This window comes from Puma concolor, chromosome B2 (genome assembly GCF_028749965.1).
Source record: "Puma concolor isolate L17-30 chromosome B2, mPumCon1.1.hap2, whole genome shotgun sequence".
Lineage (NCBI taxonomy): Eukaryota > Metazoa > Chordata > Mammalia > Carnivora > Felidae > Puma > Puma concolor.
This window is the reverse complement of record NC_141671.1, coordinates 139,787,356-139,805,431: the sequence shown is the minus strand read 5'-3', so window position 1 is coordinate 139,805,431 and position 18,076 is coordinate 139,787,356. Positions and strand designations below refer to the sequence as shown.

The 18,076-nt window shown below is 39.7% G+C and overlaps 1 protein-coding gene and 1 long non-coding RNA gene across 2 annotated transcripts in view; one reads left to right on the top strand and one right to left on the bottom strand.

The window, feature by feature from the left end:
• Positions 1-3,711, bottom strand: part of LOC112862376 (uncharacterized) — a 155,882-nt gene extending 152,171 nt beyond the window's left edge. Inside the window, exons 1-2 of the long non-coding RNA XR_003223796.2 lie at positions 3,396-3,711; positions 1,798-2,005 (exon numbers count right to left, since the gene is read on the bottom strand). This is a non-coding gene — a long non-coding RNA (uncharacterized LOC112862376). The remainder of the gene's footprint in view (positions 1-1,797; positions 2,006-3,395) is intronic.
• Positions 3,712-3,808: 97 nt separating this feature from the next.
• Positions 3,809-15,291, top strand: FBXO5 (F-box protein 5). The gene is made up of 5 exons (XM_025925840.2): positions 3,809-4,371; positions 9,939-10,659; positions 11,841-11,931; positions 13,122-13,304; positions 14,426-15,291. The coding sequence occupies exons 1-5, from the start codon at positions 4,269-4,271 to the stop codon at positions 14,675-14,677; spliced, it is 1,350 nt and encodes a 449-aa protein (XP_025781625.1). The 5' UTR covers positions 3,809-4,268; the 3' UTR covers positions 14,678-15,291.
• Positions 15,292-18,076: the final 2,785 nt, after the last annotated feature.

Here is an 18,076-nt window from a genome sequence, read left to right as displayed (position 1 = left end):
TTCTGTTTTTTTTAATGGCACTACCATTCTCCCTCTCTCTCAAATTTAAAATGTAGTCATCTTTGATTCCTCTTCCTCACATACACTTCATTGCTAAATCCTACTCTCCTCAACACTCTAATCCTCACAGATTTTATTACCACTGCTCTTGCCCACAATTACTTTTCTCCTGGACTACTTTTATGGTCCCCTGACTTCTCCCTCCATCCTAAGCTGCTCTCTAGTTCAGGTAACACAACAGCCAGATTCATCTTCCTAAAAAACAAGGCTCTGATTTTGTCACTCTTTGGCTCAAATGCACTGCTTCTGCTTATTAAGCAGGAACTTAGTAAGTTCCTACTGCCTTCCAAATAAAACTCCATGTCTTAAGTGTGCATACAATACATCCATATCCACATCCAGCGTTATTTCATATTGGCCTGTTTTACTCACTACCCCCATTAGGTCACATCAAATTCATTTTTTCTGATAACTGCACTTGCATTTAATTTTTCCCCCATCATGTTCTTTATGCCAGGCCACCCTCCTCCCCAGTCCTTCAAAAGACATCCCCAGCAGCAGTGGTTTTCATCTAGAGGAAAGCTTGCCCATAGCAGACATTTGGCAATATTTGGAGGCTAAAGATGCTACAGTGCACAGGACAGCCCCCAAGAAATAAGTACCTGGGCCAAAAAGTAAACAGCGCTGAGGTTGAGAAAACTGTCTAACAGATTATTCCCTTATCCTAGTATATAAAAGTAAATTCTCTGTCCTCTAAAAATTCTCAGTGTAACCAGATGTCTCTGACTTATCCAGTGTTGCATTATAGCTATATCTTATACACCTTATCTCCTTCCCTCCATGCTCATGATGCTTTTAATCATTTACTGAGCATCTGTTATGTCTATTAGGTGGCAGGCCCAGATAATAAGAACAAGGGCAGGTACCATGTCCCAATTATTTCCAGATACTCCATAATATCTTGCATGTTGTAGGTCTGCAAATAAGAATTTGCTGAGGGGCACCTCAGTGGCTCAGTTGGTTAAGCTTCAGCTCAGGTCATGATCTAATGGTTCTTGAGTTCAAGCCCCACACTGGGCTCTGTGCTGACAGTGTGGAGCCTGCTTGGGATTCATATTGTGTCTCTCTCTCTCTCTCTCTCCCTCTCTCTGTCCCTCCCCCATGTGCATGCACATGCTCTCTCTCAAATAAACTTAAAAAAAAAAAAAAATTTGCTGAAAGAGGGCAACTCTCTCTATGCTTCATTTTGTACCTAAAACCTCAATAATTCTGAAATTGAAGTGCAGGAAGAAAGAGGTACATACATCTGTTGATATCTAGTAAAATTCAAAATGGCCCTTCCTAAGTTTCTCACTAAAAATGAAATTAACAGATGCTCATGAACCTACTGAACAAATTATTTGTCAGTTAAAAATATTTCAAAATAATCAATATTTCAGTAGTAGTCTAATAGTTAAAATCAACATTAAATAATAGGCTGAGAAAGAATGTGATAAACTATTCCAGTACACAATAAAATATGCTTAGCTATGTATATTGCTTTTTATTGCTACAGTAATTTTAATTTTCCTAATAACAGATCTTAGCCTCTTCCTGAAAAGATCAGTAACTGCTGGAGAATACCTTTTAAACAGTAGTTAAGGTCCAATATAGTACAGGTGCTCAATTAGTTTAATAAAAACCCTTTCTCCCCTCAAATTTCATACATTTGTCCACATCTGAAAATAAAAGAGGAGTAAAGATCTCAAAGGTCAAATGGGGAAGTAATGTGAAAATGTACTATAAAATCAGGCCTACCCAGCAAAGGAGTGAAGTACATGGACTTATCCAGCAGAACAGGATTGCAGAGGCACCTCAGTGGTTCAGCTGGTTGAGGGTCTGAATTCGGCTCAGGTCATGACCTCACGGTTCATGAGTTCAAACTCATCGGGCTAGCTGTTGTCAGCCAAGAGTCCACTTCTGATTCTCTATCCCCTTCTCTCTACCCCTGCTCCACTTGTGCCTTCTGAAAAATAAACATTGAAAGAAGACAGAAAAAGAACAGGATTGGAATTTTTGCTTATGAGCTGTGTAGTTCTCTGAGAATTAACTTCCACTTCCGAAAAATTAAATAGTGCCAAGGTTATTGTGAGAATTAAAGACTAACATTTACAAAATGCCTAGAAGACAAAAAGCTACTATAGTTTTAACATCCATTCAACAAATAACTCACTCCCCTGCTGAAATCCCTCCAACAACTACCACTACAATCGGAAGAAACTCTAAAGTCCACATGTAAACCTACAAAATCCTACAGGATCTGGCTGCCACCTCTCTGACCTAATCTCCTCTAGCACTTGCTAAATGTGCTCTAGACATCCTTATCTCCTTGGAACAAGCCACGCACTTTCCATCTCTACCCTCTGCTTATTAAGCCGATCTTTGCAGTGCCTACCCAACAGATCTTGGTCCAAAGCCTCCCAAACCCTCCTAACCACCCAGAGTCATTAATCTATGCCCCTACTGCCCACTCCCTGCCCCATAATCTAGTTTTATATTGCTCTTTCCTGAACTACAATTGTTAACTGTTTCTTTCCCATTAGCATGAAAACTCTTTGAAAATCAGGGCTTTTGTTTTTCCAACCATGTATCTCCAGGACCTAGCTCCAAGACGGGGCTAAGGCAGGCGAGTGGGACACATCACTCAGATGCAAAATTTAAGAGGATGCCCAAATGCCAGTAACCCAGAAAAATATGAATTTAGAGCAACATTCTTAAAGATGAAAAGTAATGTAAAACACCATGACGAACTATCATAATTATGCATAACGACGGGATCCAACCAGCATGTGCAAAATTCACCCCAGTCCCCGCCCTGCCTCACTAGGGCTTGCCACCGATATAACTGAGCGATTACCGTAAATCGAGTATTAACTCTCTCTAAAGCTGCAGAAAAGCAAGAGGGAGAACCCAGAAGAACCAGAAGACAAGGAATTGGACTTTTTGGAGCTTACACCCTGTAGCTTCACCGCGCTGTGGCCAAAAGGCTGACGGCAAGGCACGCACTGTCACCAGTTAAATGCACACTCGGGCTGAAAAGTTCAGCAGGGCTAATACTGTGGTGCCAGTTGTCAACGAAAGCTTAATAAATACTTCGACCCATTCCTGACATCACTAGAAAATCATTCCCTTGGCCCGAGGCTTCCAGCCCTAGAGTGTGGGGACTGAAGCTCTCACGGCAAGACGTTTTATAAACATTTATTTTTGGAGCAGGACTGCTGTCTCTCGCGCTTGGCCCCTGAGGTAAATAAACAAAAACCCAGGAAAGCGTAGATACAAGTCTAATAAACTTAACGTCCGTACAAAGTAGCGGTGGCTGGAGAACTCTGGTTGAAAAGACAAATAAAGACGCTTACAAGAAAGAAGCGACTGTCCCACCGCAGCAAGGCCACGAGGACACGCAGCCCCAGGTCTTCAGCCAGGGCAGGTGCGAGACCCACGGTGCGCGCGCCACCGCGGCCCGCCCCTGCGCCTGAGAGAATCGCGCAGGCGCCAACCCGCCAACTCTGCAGCTACCGCCCGCCAAAGGCGCCTGCGCAAACGCTGAGGGCAGAGGGAGGGGCGAAAGTGAGAGGGACAGAGGAGCGCGCCTAAATCCTAGAGAGGCGGGCTAAGCGGCTACGGAGAGCTGGGGGCAGGGCTTGTCTTCCGGAAAGTCTGGATTCCCGGACGACCGGAGTCGCCGCTCACCAAACACCCACTTGTGTGCTGCTCGAAGAAAGTCGGCCACGCTATATAACCATGGGAAATCTTCGGACAGAAGCCGGAGCTGCCTTCAAGATGAAATTAGGACTCGGAGAAGACCCGCTCGCAAGGCGGAAGGAAGCGTGGCGGGTGCACGCATGCGTGGTAGGCTACCTCCACGTGCGGCCGGGCCGGGGCCTCCCAGCGCTCAGAGGCCCCGCCCCCAAGCCCGTCCCCTGCGGGAGCATCTTTCCGGACGCGCGGAGCCGGCTGGAAGGAGGAAGGTTGGGCCTCGGAGCTCGGCCCCGCCTCTGCCGCCTCTAATTGGGCGTGGGTGAGGGCGCCCCCTCCCACCGCCTTCCTATTGGAGCGCGCGTGCGAGCAACGCACCCCATTGGGCCGTACGGATTTGGGCACCAAATTCAAAGATTTTAAAAGTACCAGCTGGCGCCTTTTAGGAGATACAGCTCTGTGAAGCGGACGGCCTGGTCCTCTCCTGCGGCAGCTGTTCCCTTACCTGAGGCAGGCCCCCGACTTCCACTGGCATGAGCCAGCGCCCCTGCCGCTGCTCTCCACGGCCCCCCTCCAGCTCCTGCCGCTGCAGCTACAGCGACCTGACAGCCGCCGGGCGCCCTCGGCCCTCAGACAGTGAGTGTGAGGAGAGGGTGCGGGAGCCCGCCTTCCAGGAAGGGTATGCGGGGTTAGGGGGCGGCTGCTTCCGAACCCGACACCCTCCCGAGTCCGAGCGTGCGCCTCACGCCGGGCCGGGCCGGGGCGGGCGGCCTCGGCGGTTCCTGCAGCCCCGTGGAAAGAAGCCTGGGGCTCGGGGAGGGGAGGCCAGATGTGCCGAGGCGGGTGGCGGGCCCGGGTCCCGCCTTCCTGGACGCCAGCGCCCAGGGAGGTGAAGGTCTCGGCCTTTGAGGGCGCCTTTCTCCTCTTGCAGGATCTACCTATCCTCGTCCCCACCCGGCTTGAAGAGGCGCCAAATGCCCCTCCCCTCCCCCACCCCGGGGCCCGGGGGCTCTGACAGGGCTCGCGAGCCGGCGGCCCCCGGGGTCTGGCCGGGCGCCTCAGCCCCACTTCCTGCGCCCCTTTTCCGTATTCAGCCCGCAGCCTCGGGGCCGCAGTCCAGTGCCCCGGATTTTCGCCGCCTCACCCTTGCTGGCGGGCGCGGGAGATCCTGCTGGCTTATCTCCCGCCTCCGCACGGCCCGCGCCCTGAGGGGCCACCTCCCCGACCCCCCAAGGCTTCGCCTGGGCTTCCCCCCTGCCCGCTCCCGCCAAATGGAGGGACCCCCTCGCCGGGCCGGGCTGTACCGGGACGTCCGAACAAAACCTTTTTCTTTTTGTCTCGGTTTTCCCCTCTGCCCGGTAACCCGTTCCCCAGGCCTGGCTGGGGTCCGGGCGGGAAGCACTTTTTACTGCAAAACCGTGAATTTGCCCTCCGGTACCTGATTACCTGAGAAATGAAGAATTGGTTATTTTTTCTTTTTTTTCCTGCGCTCCTGAAGCCCTGGACAGCCCTTGATTCCAAAATTCGGATAGAGTGGAAGGCCCTCGAACGGTTATTTTTACCCTCTTTGTGGCTATCTGAAAAGAGATCCAAAGGCATTTATTTTTGCCTCAGAAATTACCCCCAATTTTTTTTTTTTAATTGGTTCGACTTTGTGAGATTGGGCAATCCCTGCAAGATGCCGCTTTCATTAGAAAAGGAACTTAGAAGACTGGAAGAAAAAATAATACCTGGCTTTTAACAGGGTTAGGTCTATTTCTAGAAGATCCTCCCTCCTCCGTTTCCCTGTGAACTTCTGAAGCTTGATGGCTTTAAGAAGTGTTTTTTTGTTACTTCCAGTTTGCCTGGTATTATCACTTGGCTCCTCAGAATATTTGCCGTCTCCAAGAGTTTGATCTCCTGTTTACAGATTTGAGAAAATGAGATTAAAAATTTAACGCAGCCAAGTATTTTTGAAGGCAGGCTTTCCTAAAATTTTCTTTTAGAGATTACGGCTGATTCCCCGTTTGTGGCTGCAAGCCTTGGGGGTCTCAGATTCTTAAGGAATAGCCAAGCTTAACATCGCGCACGTGTGATTATTTTCTAGGTATTGGGATTGTAGAACTTAATCATTTAACGTTGGGATAGTTGTAAAACTTTTTAAGCATTGCAGCCTATTTATGGTATTTTCGTATGGAGTTTCACTTCTGCTTTAGAAAGTTAAAACGGAAGGTCAAACTTTGTGCAGTTAACTACAATACCACCTTTGCACGATTGGACAGTGAGTGAGTAAATGATGTTTAAAAAATGCAGTATATCGAGTCTTCAACGACATGAGGCAGATATTAGTACCTCCATTTTAGAAAAAAATGAAATGTCACAAATCTAGTCAAGGCTGAGGAGGTATTTTTACTTGAAGATGGATCTGATTCCTAGGAAAAGTATGTAATCTGTAATACATAGTGTGGAACGTATTTTGCTATTTTTAAAACATTCATGATTTTCAATAAAAGGATTACAAAGGGATTTGGCTTAAAAATGTGATAAGAATACCATATGTGATGGGACTCTGCCATACATGTAGTCCAGTTTTACATTCTTAACCCCATTTTATAGATGAGAATACAGAGGCTTTAGAAGTTAACTGCCTCCCTTTTCACCAATTCAGCAAATGATACTTTATAGCTGAGATGCTCAAGACTTAAACCCCAGGGTACTTTTTTACTCCACTTTCCTTCATTCACATCCAAAGCATCCACAATTTCTGTTGACTGTATTCTCCTAAATACATCTCACATCCACCCAATTATCTTCATTTCCACTGCAGTCATCCCAGTATCAGTTACCCAAACTGCCTGGACTCCTGTGATCTACACTTCTAACTAGCTTTCCTCTTTCCGCTTGTACCTTCCTACAGTCCATTCTCTACAGCTGCAAGTCTTTTGACAATGTAAACCAGATATCTGAACTCAGAACCCCTCAGTGCTCTTTATTACACAATGAATAAGATCCGGTCTGCCCTAAAATTGTACAGGCCATTCTACTCTCCCAACCTTACAGTATATTATATAATTTCACATTTTAAAACTAAACCTACAACCAGCATCCAGATTTTGGAACCAATAAAAGGAACTAGAGTTCCGTGGAGAAACAAGTGATTCTATGGCTGGAACAGGGAAAATAGAAGATGAGCCTGGAGCATCTTGTGCCAGAAAGTAAGAAATGCTCCAAAAACAAAATAATGGAAGTATTTGAAGTGGGTATGAACTTACACAGTGGTGAAAGCTGAAACAATTTGAGCAATAACCTAATGTAGTATTGGATTATAACCCAAAGACTATGAGCGTATATGTATACTTTATTTATATACACACACACTTTTATCTCACTTTCCAGGATAAGGTAATGGAATGGACACTAAATTTATAGTCAGGAATGGTAATCTGTCTCTCTTAACTACCTGTGAAATTATGGGCAAGCTACTTAGCTGAGCTTCAGTTGTCCTTATTTGTAAAACTAAGATAATAACCTCTTCACCCTACATCAGAAGGTTGTGAGGATCGAATGTTTGAAAACAAATTGGAATTGTAAACTTCTAAACAACTATAAGATGCTTGGTACCTGGGTGGCTCAGTCAGTTGAGCCTGAGACTTTGGCTTAGATCATGATCTCATGGTTCCTGAGTTCAAGTCCCATGTCCAGCTTTGGGCTGACAGCGCAGAGCCTGCTTTGGATTCTGTCTCTCTCTTCCCTTCCCCCACTTGGGCTCTCTCAAAAGTAAATAAGCATTTAAAAACAATTGGAGTGCCTGGGTGGCTCAGTCGCTTGAGCATCTGGCTCTTTGTTTTGGCTTAGGTCATGATCTCACAGTTTGTGTGTTTTAGCCCCATGTAGCCCCACATCGGGCTTTGCGCTGATAGCTTGCAGCCTGCTTGGGATTCTCTCTTCTCTCTCAAGTAAATAAACTTAAAAAAAAATTTAAAACAATTAGAAGATGAGTGAATCATCATTAGCTCTAAATTTTAAAGAACTTCATGTTCAAACAGTGGTGTTGAATGAAGGGTTCTATGGGATAGTTCAATAACAACTGTGCTAACTAAAATGAACAGAGGAAGAATGCTTTTGAAAAGAATTAAGAGTTTCTGAAGTACGTTTTTCATGCCTCTTCCTTTTAGGCAGCTAAACAAAATAAAAGGTTTGTCTTTGTAGGTGTCTTTGCCCTCAGATAAAATGTGGTCATATGTAAATCATACTTCATTCTTGAGGCAAAAATTAAAAGTCTGTCTTGGAATATTTTAATCTTCCAGGTGAAAGAGAACCCCTCAATAATTTATTCTAGCATTATGATTAATGTTGGTGTTAGCAAATGTTGTTTGTTCTTATTTGCTTTTTGTATACTTGAACTTAGTTTGAAATGAGTTTTTAGGGCAAGTCCAAGTTTTAGTGGTGTTCTGAAGTATATACTGTGTGTCCTTCACTGTGTTAAACATTGGGAATTTCAAGAGACTACCTCCCTACAGGTGTTCTTTTAGTACTTAAAGGTTTTGCTCTAAATAAAAACTGTAAAATTTAACATGGACAGATTACCAATACTTAGTACAGACTAAACAATCTGACTGGTACATACACTTAAAAGATAGATTGTTACCTACCTATGATTGGTTTGCAGGGGTAATAGTAGGTGTAGAATACATTTGAAGCATAATACTATTCATATACTCAGCCTTCAATAATGTTAAGTAATGTTCCTGAATCAATCTACTGTATTCCTTCCCAGAATTGTGCTTTTGTTCAGGTTACCTTCAGTGAATGCTTTCTCCAGCCTCTACTGCCTGACAGAATCCTAGCTATCCTTTAAAGCAGTAGTTCTCAACTGAGAAATCAGACATTTTGACACCACTGCCTCTCCCCACCCAATATTTGTCAGCAACTGGTGATTGGAGACATTTTTTATTGTGCCACAGGGAGTAGAGGCTGCTAATGACATCAAATGGGTAAAGCCTGCTAAACATCCTAAAATGTAGAGGGCAGCCCCCAACAACAGAACTATCCAATCCAAAATGTTAGTAATGCAGAGATTGAGAAATGCTGATGTAAAGATATTAAGTGCTGCCTGTTCATTTGTAGCTTAGCTGATTTCTTAGTTGAACAATTAGTTGAACTAATTGCATAGTCTGTTAATAGTATCATAATTTGTTGTTTTTCCCTCTTATGCTACTTATAAATAACAAGCACATTATCTTCTCCAGTTATTTAAGACAGCTGAACAGTAATGCACACCTGGTTCCCTACCACCCTCACATTCTTATATCTTGTCTTACACCAATTATAGTGTCACTCTTACTTACCAGATCTTCTGATTGGTAGCTGAACTATTAATTCTTCTGACTCTTTGGTTAATTAGTTATGAGAAATCTTCATTCAATAATTGAAGATTGCAGTCTCTAGCACATACTAGGCAAGATAAAGGGAGATGTCCCTGTGCGTGAGTTCACTATCCAGTAGGGCAGACAAACATCTTAAATATATCAGACTGTCACCCTTACCACTGATCCAAATAAAACTTAAGAGATGAGAGCTCTGGGACTTCAAGGAGATTTTAACTTAAGGGTATTTAAATTTATTGACTTTAGTTCTTTCTTGAGTAATTATTGTAAGGCTTATAATAATTGCTAGTGTTTCACTCTTATATAAAGTTATTTTGATTCTTACACACTTCCCCTCTCCATTGGTCTTAAACATATTTACTGTCATTGGTTTGGGTTATGCTTAAGTCAGAGCTGATTTTAATGCCATTTCAAGTTCAGGGATTGTAGAAGTGTTTGTGATTACTATAAGGATTTCTTTGACTTCAGACCCCACTCGATGCATCACATTTCCTTATTTGTTCCATAAGCACAGATACCTATTAAATAGTCCCCTTTTCCAGTATTTTTTACTCAGATAACAGACTCGAAAAGCCAAATATTACAATTATACAATTGTACAATTATACTGCTTTTAGCAGTCTTCCGAGGTACCCTTTTAAGAATAAAATACATGTACTTACTAAAAGATTTAAGTAGTATTCATTGTCACATCTCAGTAATTAAACTTGGATTCTTTCACAGGTATATAGTGCTGAGAGAATGCAAAGTAATTAAACCTCTGTATATCCCAATATAAGAAGTAGAAATGTATGAAATTTTTGTCATTTAGTAAGTGCTTTGTTTTGTTTCTTATAGGTTGTAAAGAAGAAAGTTCCACTCTTTCTGTCAAAATGAAATGTGATTTTAGCTATAACCATATTCATTCTGGACTTAAGTTAGTGAAGCCTGATGATAGTGGAAGACAAGGTTCCTGTACTCCTGTATATTTGGAAGGTTCTTATAAAGATTGCATTAAAGACTATGTGAGGTTATCAGATATTGGGTCACCAATCGTGAGCCCCAGGATTGTAGAACTTGAATCTGAAAACGAAAACAAGCTCTTTCATAACAAGGAAAATCAGCATGTGCAACAAATCCTTGATAGTTCAAATGAGATCGAAGAACTAGAGACCAGTGGACCTTATGAAGACAGTGGCTATACTTCATTTTCCCAGCAAAGTGGCTTCAATGAACATGAAGAGAACAGCCTTCCCTTGGAAAATTTCAGTGACAGTCCACAGTCCTGCCTGCTTCAGATGCAAAGCCCAGAGCAATTTCCCAGCAAAAACTTGCTGCCGGCTCTTCACTTTGCCAAAATGGTTTGTTCAACGTTAAAAAAGAATGCCAAACGAAATCCTAAAATAGATCGGGAGAAACTGAAAGAATTTATATTCAGTGGAAATTTTGGACTGCAGAATATAATTGGAAGGAAAATGGGCCTAGAATATGTAGATATTCTCAGTGAACTCTTTCGAAGGGGACTCAGACATCTCCTAGCAAACATTTTAACACAGCTCAATGATATGGACTTAATCAAGTAAGTATGGTTGCTTTGAGTGTTAGTATAATCCACTGAACATTTTTGTTAAGATGGCTCAGCACTACCAGCTCATACAAAGACAGAGGGAAGTCTTTTACGTTGTTTAAGGTAATGACTGCCTGATAGCTGGTATTTGACCACTTGTATGCCACTAAGATGAAAGAAGATTTTTAAAGTAAGCATTTAATCCAGTTATTTCAAATTTCATATTTATACTATTAGCAAGCTATTTTTGTTAAATTGGGATTTTTGTTTCTGAAAATTACTAATACTTAAGCTACATCATACCTACTTAACTATAAAACAACAGCCTAGTTCTGGTGTATAGGTCCAGTAGGCTTTATGAGTTCTGTCACACTTGAAAGTATGAAATATTTCCTGATGTTTTTAGGCCATTTTTAATGTAGGGCTCCCCTAGGTTTGACAGTGATAAAAATAGGGAAACCCACATCTGATTGTGACTGTTTCCTTAGAAACCTCGTATTTCCCTTTCTTCCTCATTCTACCAAATATGAGTTAGGATGAGGTGACAGAATTAAGATAATTATAATATAGACTATTGGATTAGATCCCACTCAAACAGGTGTGTTTTTGGCATTTTTGGAAAAGTTGTTAGAGGTACTTATCACTGGTCTTTATGAAAAATAGCTAAAGCAAAATAGAAGTATTAATTTTTATAGTTGGCTACCTTCTTGAGGGATAATTGGCATCACAGCTTCTTTGTTAACAAAAATGGATTTTTGAAATTGATGTCTACTAATAGCAGTATGTCCTAGAATACTTTGAAATTGTCTACAACTTTTATTGATATCGAATAGCTAACATAGTGTCATATATATACTAGGGGCTACTTATTTGATGTTTGCAGATATTGTGAAAAAATGAAGTCTCAAGGAATGATTGCAATGGTTCTTAAGCCCAGATGTACTTAGAATGACTTGATAGGGAGCTTTTAAAAACAGGACTCTGGCCCCCATTTTAAGCCAGTTAAACCCAAATGCCTAGGCATGGGACATCCTTAAATCTTAAGTGCTGTAGGCAATTCTAATGTATAACCAAGTTTGAGAAGCACTGCTAATAGAAATTTCTTTTTTGCACTGTTAGTATTTCTGTAGTATGTTCATTCCTCTTACCTCTTTGTGATGCCTTGTTTCCTTTATAACCTTTTACTTTTCCAGTGTGTCTAAAGTGAGCACAACTTGGAAGAAGATCCTAGATGATGATAAGAGAGCATTGCAGTTGTACAATAAAGCCATAGAGAGAGTTAATGTAAGTCTTTGCAGTTGATGTTTTCATTTTAAAAATATCTTAGAACATTACATTAAAATATAAAAGCTCGTGCTCTTTACCTTTACAAATGGGGGAAATAGGACAGATAACAGGTAATCTGGAAATCCTTTACATTCACAAGGCATTTCAGCTTTTCACTAGAACTCATTAAGCAAAATTCAAAGACAAGGGGAAAGGAATTCCACGTAAGCCATTATTTCTTGGATTCTTTCTAGAAATGGAATGTCCAAAAGTACAAAAGGGAAAATTGGTCAGTTCTCTAATGAGAGTTGACCATATAGCTAATTTTCATTGCCATTTGTATTTTTTCAGTTATCAACATATTAAACATTCTTAATGCAGAAGAGAATTTATCTGCCTTCCAAAATACTTGGTAAATTTCAAGATGTTTCTGAGAATATCTGTACATGATTGAAATTTCAGGCCTAGCAGTTGGCAGACTTGGGTCTAAATTTTGGTGCTGCTACTTACTAGCTGTATAACTTTAGACAAGTATTGCTTAAATTCTCCAAGTTCAGTTTCTTTATTGATAAGGTTAGTATTAATGAGAAGTTTTCTAATCTAAAAGGTTGTTTTGAATCCATGCATGACATTGAAGTGATACTTAAACATGACTATTGTCATTTATTGATGATAAGATAAAAGCAATGACTTTTTGTTTTGGCATCAGTACTTTATAAATCATGTATCTGGGGTACCTGGGTGGCGCAGTCGTTCAAGTGTCTGACCTTGGCTCAGGCCATGATCTCGCGGTTCATGAGTTCCAGCCCCAAGTCATCAGGCTGTGTGCTGACAACTCAGAGCCTAGAGCCTGCTCCAGATTCTGTATCTCCCCTTCTCTCTTCCCCTCCCCTGCTCACTAGCTCGCATGCTCTCTCGCTCAAAAATAAACATTAAAAAAAATTAAATACATCATGTATTAAATGCTATATAGACTCTAAGTATTTAGTGCTTTCTTACAATTTCTGGTTTGCAGTTTCTGTCAGTATTATCTGTGTGAATAGTTGTATGTGGCTATATTTAAGCATATGCAGGTAAATTGGGTATAGGGATAAATCTTTTACATTCTCATTTGCCCTTTTTTTACGTGTACAAACAATAAAAATGCCTGATTGTTAAGAATATAGGAGGATATTTTTAAGTCCTGTTAAAATATTTTTTTTAATTAGGAAAAGAACATTAAGTTTTCACCACATGCTTCAACCAGAGAATATGTTATGTTCAGAACCGCTTTAGCTTCTGTTCAAAAATCAGCAGCCCAGGCTCACCCCAAAAAAGATGCTCAAACCAAGTTATCCCATCCAGGTGATCAGAAAGGTTCTACTTACAGTCGACACAATGAATTCTCTGAGGTAATTTTTTGTTTGTCAATAAACTAGAAACTTACGGGGCCTTTATTGTTAAAAGGATTTAGAGTAAGAAATGGAGAACTTTAAATTTAATTATAGCATAAGTAGAACTACTAGGGAATTATTAATGGAGATGTTATCTTCTGTCCCCCTTCATTCTGGTCTCAAAAATGTTAGAAACTGAAACAATTTATAACTCAAGTAATCAAGTTAGGAAAGTACACAGAGATGTCTTTCTATGCAAAAAATAATAGCTACCATTTGACATTGTTTATGACCACTCAGTGATGTTGAGATCTAACTTGGAAATGCTAAGGAAACCTTGATTTTTAAATTTCTTACCAAACTTGTTCAATACTACGTTTTGCAATTGCTACCTTTTATATCTACGGACCAGAACTAAACTGGAAAAGGCCAGCTTTCAGAAATTGAAGCCCTCCTATTGTACCTTCAAATCATTGGGTAATGTGTATTGTAAGTTCTACTGAACACATGGAAAATTTGGCAAGCTTAATTTAAAAAAACATAACGTCACCTAAGTGCATCTTTGAAATGTTGACTGCCTTCATGCTGGTCAATAAGTATAAATTATAGTTAAGTTTTATTTTCTAAGTGTTCGTTACATAATGACTAATACAACCTGTAACGATTCAAACAGCAGTTATTGAGCATCTGCTATCAGGTAATCCATGGATAAGAAAACATGGTACCCTTCATAGCCTTGTAATCTAGAATGGAAAATGGCTACATAAAAATAAATGCCATATAACGTGATAGGTGCCTTAAAAAAGCTAGAAGTGAAAGAGCAACCACCTCCTAGTAACACTAGAAAGACTTCACAGTAAAGGTGACATTTAAGTCAGGCATTGACATGTAAGTAGCATTCATGAAATAAAAGAACATGTTTAAAGGTAGGATTAGGAAATAGCCACTGGACCAGTTGACAAGTGATATTATCTCACTCATTGAACAGTGAGCTCCTTAAAGGCAGGAATTGACTTATGTGTGACATTGGTCCTTTATTCATGTTTTGGGGAAGCCTCAGAAATGCCCTTCTTGTTTTTACCAACTAAATTACATTCAATTCTTAACTAAAATTTGTTTATGGATTTTCTTCTTTCTAGGTTGCCAAAACTTTGAAAGAGAATGAAAGCCTCAAAGCCTGTATTCGCTGTAATTCACCTGCGAAATATGATTGCTATTTACAACGGGCAATCTGCAAACGAGAAGGCTGTGGGTTTGATTATTGTACAAGGTGTCTGTGTAACTATCATACCACCAACGAATGTTCAAATGGCAAACCCCTAAAAGCCAATTATAAAACAGGTCCTCTGCCCGGTACCAAAACAAGCAAGAAGAATTTACGACGATTGTGATCTCTTGTTAACAATCAGTTGTACCTGATTATGAAGGTTAGTTAGAAAATGTTAGGTTTTAATTTAAGAAAAGTAAAATGTATTGTAATTTCCAATTTTGTGTTGAAATCAATGTAGTACGTGGGATTTTCTCCCCTTGAGTAAAGACAATATACAACTTAAAATATTTTACAATTTAATTTGAAAAAGTTTAAAATTATCAGTATAAATCAGAAAATTTAAATATTTTTAGAAAAAAGGAAAAGTGGCTATCTGATGTTTGTAATTCAGGGATAAAATAAAATTGATTCAATTTTATGGTAAAGGAAGACCATGTAATTTTACCTAGATAATCTTAAATAGATATCTTGTTTACCATCTATTAGCATTTGAGACATTTTATTTGCCCTACCAAATTAATTCCTATTGCAGTAACTTCTGGAGTCTGTTAATTTAAGTGTTTTGTCATCTTTCTTTAACCTCTTTTTCAGTGTGTACATTTCCCAAAAAAGTACCTTTTGTGAAATCTTGCTTTTTCCTATTTGTGAAGTCTGTATGTTTTAATATTTTTGTACATAATGTAAATATTTCTGTATTTTTTATGTCAAAGTAAAAAAATAAAGATCTCTTGTATACATATACATCTAAATGTAAATTTTGTACCTGTTATGAATAAAATTGTTATAAGCTTAATAAATAATGTGAACCTTTTATTTTGATAAACATTTTAATCTTAGAAACAGCTAAATTAGGAAGCTATAGGAGACTGCATTGTAAAGTAAAAATGTTATCTTTGACTGCATTCAGAACACTTGTTCTAATAAGAGCCCAGGATAAAGATACATATTTTTTTATTCCTTAATTCTAAAGTTGAATATATTTTGGTTTCAGTTATGGATATGATGAAATCTAGGAGTTTGAACTCAGACAAAAAGTCCTAAAGATTTAAGGGTGGGCCTCAGATTCTCAATAGAGCTTCAAAGACCCTCAAGGCCTTTGCGTTCCATCTCTGCAGAAGCCTAAGGTAGAGGATTTATCTTAAATGGGTTTATGGGTGTGTCTTCTCTAATAAAATAAAGCCTCCAATGAAATTAGCAGTGACTTAAGCAGCTTTATTGAGGAAAATTGACAATAGACAACATTGAAAGTATAATTTGACATTTCGATATGTATATAAATGTGTGTGTGTGTGTATATACATATATTTGACATATGTCTATACACACATGAAGCCATCACCACAATTAATGTAAGTATAACCAAATTTCTGCCCATTTTTTTTTAATGTTCATGTTTTAAGAGCACAAGCAGGGGAGGGGCAGAGACAGGAGACAGAATCTGAAGCAGGCTCTAGGCTCTGATCTGTCAGCACAGAGCCCAAGGCAAGGGTCAAAATGAACCCTGAGAGTCTACGGTCATACCATCCTGAACGTGCCCGATCTCGTCGGAAATGAGCCCTGAGATCATGACCTGAGCTGAGGTCAGATGCTTAACCAACTGAGCCACTAGGCACCCCCTCTTTCTGCACATTTGTAATCCCTCCTGTCAGTCCCCAGGTAATCACCGATCTGTCAATGTTGATTAGTTTGCCTTTCCTAGCATTTTATAAATGGAGTCAAAGTGTGTACTCTAATTTCACCAGACATTAGAGATTCATCCATTTCGTGTGTACCAGTAGTTAATTCATTTTTCTTACTAAGCAGTATCCTGTTGGATACACCAGGTTGTTCATATATTCACCTTTTAATGGACATTAGCTTCCAACCACCCCCCACCCCCTTGTTTTTTTGCTATTAGAAATGAAGATCTTGGGGCCCCTGGGTGGCTCAGTCGGTTAAGCATCCGACTTCTGCTCAGGTCATGATCTCACAGTTCATGAATTCCAGCCCCGCGTCGGGCTGTGTGACAACAGCCCAGAGCCTGGAGCCTGCTTTGGTTTCTGTGTCTCCCTCTCTCTGCCCCTCCCCTGCTCATACTCTCTGTCTCTCTCAAAAATAAACATTAAAGATCTTGTAAACCGTATACAAGTCTTTGTAAGATAGGTAGTATGCTTTTATTAAATAGTGAAATGCTTGGATTATATAAGTAAGTGTATGTTCAACTTTTTAAGAAAATATCAGAATGCTTTCCAAAGTAGCTATAGCATTTTACCTTCACCAGCAGTGTATGGGAGTTCCATTTACTTCATGTTCTCAGTAATACTTGGTATAATCAGTCTTTGTAGCTTTAGCCATTCAGCCATTGTAATACAGGTGTAGTAGTATATCATGGTTTTAATTTACATTTCCCTCATAACTATGTTTAACATCTTTTCATGTTATTTGCTAACCATAAATTTTCTTTGGTAAACAAATGACTTGAGTTTGTTTTAATATTGGTATTTGAGGGTATATATTCTGGATAGGAGTGCTATATCAGGGTATAGCTTATCTTTCATTTTCTTAGCTGTGTCTTAGAGTTTTTATTTTGATGAAGTCCAAGTTACCAATTATTTGTCTTTTATGGATCATATTTTCAGTGTTATATCTAAAACCTGCCTAACCTAAGAGCATACAGATCTCCTATACTTTCTTCTAAAAGTTTATAGTTTTTAATTTCACATTTAGGTCTATGATCCACTTGAAGTTAAATTTTGAATATGGTATTAAGAGGTATGGACCAAAGTAAGTATCCATTTGTTGACAAGACTATCCTTTCTCTACTGAAATGCCTTACATCTTGGTAACAATCCATTTTACATAAATATGAACTATTTCAGGACTCTCTTCTGTTTAACTGAGCTTTGTCTTTTGAGTTCCAATCCACACTGCCTTGATAACTAGCTTTAAAATAAGTTTGAAATCAGGTAGTGACATTTTTTTTCTTTTTCAAAAAAAATTAATTTTTAAGTTGTCTATTCTAGGGTCCTTTGCATTCCTACATATATTTTATAATTAGCTTGCCAGTTTCTACAAAAATACCTAATGGAATTTTTACTGGGATTGTAATGAATATTATTCTATTGGGTTAGATAAGGAGAGAATTGACATCTTAACATTGAGTTTTTCAGCCCTTGAACATAGTACTATTTGTATCTTTAAAAACCTCTCTTAGCAGTGTTTTATCTTTTAATTATATATGTCTTTCACATCTTGTGTCATATTTATTCCTGAGTATTTTATATTTTAATACTATTATGAGTATTTGTTTTTTAAAGTTTATTTACTTATTTTGAGAGAGAGCAGGGGAGGAGCAGGAGAGAGAATCCCAAGCAGGCTCTGTACTGACAGCAGGTCTCAGTCTTCATGAACTGAGATCATGACCTGAGCCAAAATAAAAAATCAGACACTTAACCGACTGAGCCACCCAGGAGCCCTGTAAGTGGTATTTTTAATTTCAGTTTTCAGTTGTTCATTGTTAATATATTGAGATGCAGTTGGT